The following is a 7323-nucleotide window of genomic DNA, read 5'->3' as shown; positions in this document are numbered from 1 at the left end:
CTTAGAGAGAGGTGGTGGTTTCTCTGAGTTTACCAGATTCAGTGACAAATTTAAAGCCCAAACCCCTTCTAATTTCTAGTCAATCCAGCAGCCTTCATTTACCCAAAGTTCACTTTTGATAGTATAACTTTTATACACTGTGACACATGTATTTTAAAAAACAGTTTAGAAATGTTTAATCTTTTTTTGAAAGACTTTTTAAGGTCAGGCACCATGGGTCATGCCTATAATCTCAACACTTTGAGGACCAAAGTGGGAGGATCATTTGAGGCCAAGATTTCAAGATCAGATTGGGCAACATAGTGAGACTCCGTCTCTAAAAACTTAAAAAAATAGCCAGGTGTGGTGGCACATGCCTGTAGTCCCAGCTACTTGGGAGGTTGAAGTGGGAGGATCTATTGAGCTTGGGAGGTGGAGTTTAAGTAAGCCATGATTGCACCACTGCACTCCAGCCTGAATGACAGAGCTGTCAAAAAAAAAAAAAAAAAAAAAAAATTAGTTTTATAGTGCAGTTTTAGGTTCAGAGCAAAACTGAGTGGAAGGTACAGGGATTTTCCATATTCTTCCTGCCCCTCCAACAGATATGCCCTGTCTCCCTCATTATCAACGTATCTTCCCAGAGTGGTACACGTTTTATAACTGATGATCCTACACTGACACGTCATCATCACGATGAGTTCATAGTTGACACGAGGGTTCACTCTGGGTATTGTGCATTCCAGGCGTTTGGACAAATGTGTAATGACATGAATCCACCATTTGAGTATTACACAGATGAGTTTCACTGCCCTAAAATCCTCTCTGCTCCACTGATGCTTATTCCTTCATCCCCCTGATCCCTCAGCCCCTGACAACCACCGATCTTTTTATTGTCTCTATAGTGTGGTATTATTTAATGTGTTTTGAAGTTGCACTGTTGCCCCAAGACATCATATGAGTAGAGGGATAACCACCTCAGCCAAGAGTAATTTGGTCTGGGGAGGTCTCCACCGTCAGGACAAAGGCATTTCAGAACCATCCTAACAATAGTGTTCCCATAAGTAACCAGACACTGTTTGTATCCATGGCAACATGGCTCCACGAGCACTGCTTCCGAGGAGCAGCTACCCTTCCTGGGCACTGTCAAGAGTTTTTCTTCTCTGACATCCACTCCCCTCTTGCCCTGGCACACACCCCAGCCCAGGCACCAGGCATCCAGGGCCTTCTGTGACTTTCCGGATGCACTCCTTCACAGCTAGAATGTGGTTGGCTTGTTGACTTCTGTTCCCAGCATAGTGAACAGTGGGCACTATAAGCCAGTAGGCATTCAACTGATGATTCTTCAATGAAATAATTGATGCCACATTTAGGTCTGTCTTTCTTGTGTGTTACAACTTCTGTTCTTCAACAAAGCCCCCAGAATATTCCAGAACTTTGAGGTCTTATCTGGGGATTTCTCAGATGTTGGAGTACCCAGGTATCACCTGCTGAGCCAGTTTCCCTGGCCTCACCTGCAGGGGATCTGCATCGGTAAATCTGGGGCAAGTTCAGTACTTTGCATGTGAGCACAGATCCAGGTGTTTCTGAACCTGGTGGTCCAGGGACTGCTGCAGGAAGGAACCAATAGAACTGCAGGCCTTAGGCGCAGTGGGTCTCATCCATCTCTACCTATGGCAGTGGCTACAAGCCATGCCCAGGCCACATGGGCACATGCCTTCAGAATTATTTTGTGGGATGGATGAGTTACAGAACTGGAGCCCTAAGACTTGAGTTCTAATTTCAGCTCTGCCAATTGCTGGCTGATTGAAACTGAACAAGCCACCTGCCTTCCCTGAGACTGTCCCTTCTCCTGTGAAATTAGGGCATTGGAATACATGAAGATCTCTTTATGTCCTTAATAACCTGTAAGTTTAAGAATCTAGGAAATCTCCATGCTGGTGGCTGCAGTTATATCCCCATATCCTCAATTCATCAAGAAAGAGTCAAAAATGGCAGCAGGGTTGTGTCAACTGCTCTCCTTAGCAGCTATCATAAGGGAATTGCCTTTGTCATCTTCCCCAGCCACCACCACATTCCCACATGGCCACCATCACCCGAACCATCTGACAGTGGGGGTTCCCTCCTAAAACTGAGATGCAGGGCCCCACCGCAGGCTTTTCTTGCTGGCTGCTCTCCACTCCCACCCAAAGGCGCAGTTTTGCCGGGCTGCACACCTCCGAGAACTCAGTGCTTTGTGTTTTATGTTGTTTCATATCCACTAGTGTTACAGAAACTGCTGCAGACCAGGGACCAAAAGTCCGTAGGTTCTACTTCTAGCAGCGACACTAGTGAGATGAATGACTGCTGGCAAGTTACTTTATCTATCTGACCTCACCTCCCATGTACAGCATTGGGTCTCTGTGCACATTTGTGGTTCTAAATCCTGGAGTCCAAATCAGAATTCTTTGTGCAAAATATACATAGCTAGGTCTTAACCTTGGAGATCCTGACTCAGTCCAGGCAAAGATGCAGATCTTGGGGAGGAAGCAACTCTCCAGAGGAGTCTCACCTTCAGTGAGTGCCAAGATCTCTCCTGTCTCTCGGTTCACAATGTTACCCTAACTAATCCATACTCTGATGTCACCTGCTAACAACTTAGCCTGTGGCATCAAACCAGTACCCCGTTTGCAGCTAGTACAAACACTTCTTTACATTTAAGTTTTGTTTACGAGATTTAGCCTATAATAATAGAGGCTGCCAGTTGGGTTTCAAATGTGTATGTTCCATTGCTAATAGGAAAAACTGCATCTATTATAAAACTTCTCTCTAGGAACTTAGCACAGAGGCAGGCCTTGTATGGCAAGCATTTGAAAACCCATAACCAGTATTCTGAACTGTGTTTTAAATCACCTGAGAACATTTCTTGAACGCTAGTCTTTGCTTAGAGTGACGAACCTATTAAGTGGTTCCGTCAGTTAAGTTTGCATCTAAGCAATGTCTGAATCGCAGGAGGAAGCCAGGAGTTGTGTCTGGCTTTCTGGCCATACAAATGGCATGTGGAAAAGTCATTGTGTATTATTAATAGCCTTTGATGCATATTATTATGACTTTCTCACAATATTAATATTATTGGTTTTTATTAATGTTATTTTTATAGCAATGCTAATATTATGAGCTAAAACTTTCTGAGCGTCTGCTGGGTGCCAAAAATTCTTATAAATGCTTAACATGTATTAGCTCCTAACAACACTTTGAATTGATTCTTATTGTCTTCACTTGACACATACGGGAAATAAAAACCTGACCATTAGACCGAGTATGGTGGATCATGCCTGTAATCCCAACACTTTAGGAGGCTGAGGCGGGTGGATCACCTGAGGTCAGGAGTTTGAGACCAGCCTGGCCACCATGGTGAGACCCTGTCTCTACTAAAAACACACAAAAAATTAGTCGGGCACGGTGGTGAACACCTGTAATCTCAGTTACCCAGGAGGCTGATGCAGGAAAATTGCTTGAACCTGGGAGGCAGAGGTTGCAGTGAGCCAAGATCGTGCCATTGCACTCCAGCCTGGACAACAAGAGCAAAACTCTTTCAAACAAACAAACAAACAAACAGAAAACTAAGCATGTGAGGAGTTTGGCCTGGGTGGTGGAGCTTGTGAGCTATGAGCTGGAATCTGAGTGAAGGCTGGGCTGGTGGAAGGAGTTCACTCAAGCTCCCAAGGTATTCTATCCTCCAGGACTCTGAATCACAGGGGAGGAGAAGGAATTGTGGCAGGCCTAACACCTCTTCTTTCCCAAACACCAGGAGCAGGTTCTGTATGTTACAACCATTGAGGTCACATTCTTGAAGTGCATTTTGGGGAAGTCATTATTTTGGCTACAGCAGGGACTGATGTATCAGTCTATTAGAATTCAGAAAAAAGTAAGCAAACAAAAAAGGTGTTGGAATTAATTTTTTCTAGCATTTTGAAATGTACAATTGGTTCATGTTAACTATAGCCACCATGATGTATTGAAGACCAGGTCTTATTCTTTTTATCTAACTGTACATTTGTACCCATTAACCTAATGCTCATAGCATCAAGAAAAGATCAATATTTAAGGTGACAAATATCGCAATTACCCTGATTTGATTATGTGAATGTGTTGGATTATCATATACACCCCCAAAATATGCACATCTAATTGTATCAATGAAAACAAAGACAAAAATTAAAGCTTTTACAGTAGAAAAAAAGTTTTAGACAGACTTGCTTGGAATGAATTACTGCTTTTGGTAACATAGTTTTAGAAGAGAGATTCACATTTAATGTTACTTTGTGCTAAGCACTGTAATCCATGCCTGGGTGCTCACAGCGCTCCTCTGGGACCAGGCGTCACCATCTCCTCTGTAAAAGGAAGGTCAGCCTGTCGTCAAGGCCACAGGATAAATGGCTTGGCTGATTTAGGAAACCCAATTGGTCTTATTACAAAACATGCGCATCTGCCCTTCACCAGGTGATTTTTCTGTAGGGTTATCTTCAAAAGTCCGACAAAGCTTTGTTTCACCATCTCAGGCAGTCTGTGACCAGGATCACCAGCCGTGTGGCATCAGGAAGAAGGGGCTGTGTGGCCAGGCTCCATCTCTGGTCCTGCAGGCTTCTGCCTTCGGCTTTCTGAAGGGAGCTGAACTAGAGATTGGGCCCAGCTTGGCAGCACAGTTTCAGGAGAGCCAGGATACAAACCATTCCAGTCTCTATTCCCACAAAGGAGAAGCTAAACCATTTTTTATTTGCCCATTCTAAGTGCCAAGTAATGTGCAACTGCTTCACATAAACCTTGCAGCCTTCCAGCCGACTCTGCTTTCAGGAGATATCCTTACGTCCCTTTTGCATGGCTTAGGAGACTGAAGCATGTGAGAACTGAATGAGGGGCAAGGGTCACATAACACGTGAGCACAAAACTGGGACTCTCCTGGGGTATCAGACCCCAAAACCAGTGGTCTTCGCTTGATCTTAGCCAACGTCCGAGAAGCAATAAGGCCAGTGCTCTTGACACATGATTGTGCCTTTTACTTTGGGAGGGACTGTGGGTCCACTCTGCTTTTAACAGTAGGAAATTAAATTTTTACATTTGATTCGAGTTTGGCCCCATGACTGTCCAGCTTGTTTCCTGTCAAAGGCCCAGATTCCCTGTTTTAAAGTAGAGGGTGAATTTGTGTAATGAGGAGGGATTGGGCAAGTGTAGAACACACTCTTTCACCTGCAGATTCACACTCCAAACACAAAGAAATACTGGATCATGGATGGCATATTTTAAAAGATGCCATAGGCATAATTAAAAAGCACAACAAAATTATTTTTTCTCACGTCAGAGGGCAGAATCTTATGAGTTGTTGAGATGAAAACTGTATCTTAGGGGCTGAGAGCCTAACATCTGCTTGGGGGTATTTGTGGCCCTTGCAGCTGTTGTGTACCATGAACATTAGAACTGAGCAGCTTTATAAAGCCAGGAACAAGGGTAGAGTTCCTGTGTCTCTGAATAGAAACTAGCAATGCTTAACCTTCTGTACCAAGGAATGCATCACAAAAGGTAATGTGGGGACTGGGCCTGGGGTAGGACAGGAGTCACACAGAGGAGTCAGGATCCCAAATGTGGCTGGTGTGAGGGGCCTCAATTCACACTGTCTTTGCCGTTTGGAGAAGCTGAGCAGGAATTTAAGGCAAAAGCTGATCTGGAACAGATTGCAACCCAAAGGCTTCAAGCCCATCACAAAAATCATTGCCCCAGTGAAGATGCGGTCAGAGCTGAAGGCATTTCTGAGACTCCATGGGAGAGCGATTCCTAAGGAAGGTGCGCCCCCAGCACCTACGGAGACTCATCACCATGAGGGCAAACAGACTCCGTAAAAGGGGAATTGACCTCTAAGGAGCTGCAGACAATAGAGGGATTAAAATGGGCCTTTGATCATTCAAAAAGCATTTTAAAGAAAAAAATAAAGTAACATAATCCAAATTCCAACTGGAGACTTGAAAAAGAAGGTAATAACAAAATGGAAAATAAAGTCACTGAAATAAAGCAAGTGAGTTGGACTAGAATGTCTCCTGGCCATTAGCTCTGTCCCTGGCTGCAAGGTTCGTGGGGACTGTGCCTCCTTTGACCTTGAATCTCAACGCTCTAGCATAGTGCCTGGTTCTGGGTAGGTTCACAGTACACATGTACCTCCCAACTGGATGGATTGCCAACTTAAGTGTTGGTAGGAAAGTGTTATTTTCAGGCACTTCAGGTGTGTCAGGTGTTTTCTGTTCTAGCCAGGCATTGTGGACACCACCTCAGTGTGTGAGGGAACGAGCTGCATTGGTGGACAGGAAACTAGCAGGAGCACAATAGAGACCCATTTCTCTTGTCTTACGCACTGCAGTGGAAATAGCCCAGTGTGCATGGTGGATTTTATAATGGTGTCAATAGAAATATAGGGTGTTTCCTCTATGAGCTTGCTGGCTTACATGAGCTCCTTCTCTGCAGCATTTCTCTAGCATCTCCCGTCACATCGTTTATTGTGTTCACTAGTCCTGTGCTAACGAGGATCTTTGAAAAATGACTGGTATGGTAATGATCTACGGAACTTACTGTAGATAGCAATTAAATATGGTTAACGGCAGGTTACACTGACACATTAAAAGGCCTACAGGCTGCGATTTATGAAGACAGCTCTGCTGCCTCCTTTGTATGTGATGCATTTCTTTGGTTTCTGCTTAGGCTGTCTGGTCTCAGAAGGGAATGATTTCCAGGTCTTCCCCACCATCACTCCAGTTGCCAGGCCACCCAAAATCACATTAGCAGGCTTTGTTGTCCCTACTGCACTTCCTAATGCCCTCAGGGTGCTTGAGGTAGCTTTTTTCCTCTGTGAGCTTGCTGGCTTACAAGGTAAGGCCTAGGTCAACATTTTGGTGTGCAGAAAAGGCATGTGTTATCAGAGGAGAAAATTTAGATACAATATTAGATGATTAGAAAATTTAGATGATTCTTATAAGTGATACAAGATAATTTGATGACAAGAATTGAGATTATATGCTGAGATCTTACTGTCATAAACTTTGTTGATTTCTGAAAATAATAAAAATGCAATCCTAGCTAAAGGAAGAGAAGTAGCCTAGATCACCAGTGGCCAGGAAACTCTGTAAATAAGTATTGCCTTTATGCAGCAATCTCACCTAATATGAGACTCCAGATGGAAGATAGTTCCTAAGAAGTCAAAACACAAACCAAGATCATGTAAATTACTCTCATGTGAAAAATAGGCAAGAGATAACCAACCCAGTCCCAACTGTCTCACACCCACACCGGCACCCTGTACTCATGGATACCACATTCTTCAACATT

The 7323-nt window shown here is 43.9% G+C and overlaps 1 protein-coding gene across 1 annotated transcript; it reads left to right on the top strand.

Moving 5' to 3' along the window:
- Positions 1–500: 500 nt before the first annotated feature.
- LOC104659040 lies at positions 501–4188 on the top strand. Its single transcript, XM_010359222.2, has one exon. It carries the CDS (start codon positions 1868–1870, stop codon positions 2345–2347), a length of 480 nt encoding a protein of 159 aa, XP_010357524.1. The 5' UTR covers positions 501–1867; the 3' UTR covers positions 2348–4188.
- Positions 4189–7323: the final 3135 nt, after the last annotated feature.

This window comes from Rhinopithecus roxellana, chromosome 17 (assembly GCF_007565055.1).
Source record: "Rhinopithecus roxellana isolate Shanxi Qingling chromosome 17, ASM756505v1, whole genome shotgun sequence".
Lineage (NCBI taxonomy): Eukaryota > Metazoa > Chordata > Mammalia > Primates > Cercopithecidae > Rhinopithecus > Rhinopithecus roxellana.
This window is presented reverse-complemented; position numbering and strand designations above follow the sequence as displayed.

Bases quoted from the DNA above. Each gene is read 5' to 3' on its own strand.
- LOC104659040 (XM_010359222.2), top strand. From the start codon at position 1,868: ATGTCCTTAATAACCTGTAAGTTTAAGAATCTAGGAAATCTCCATGCT.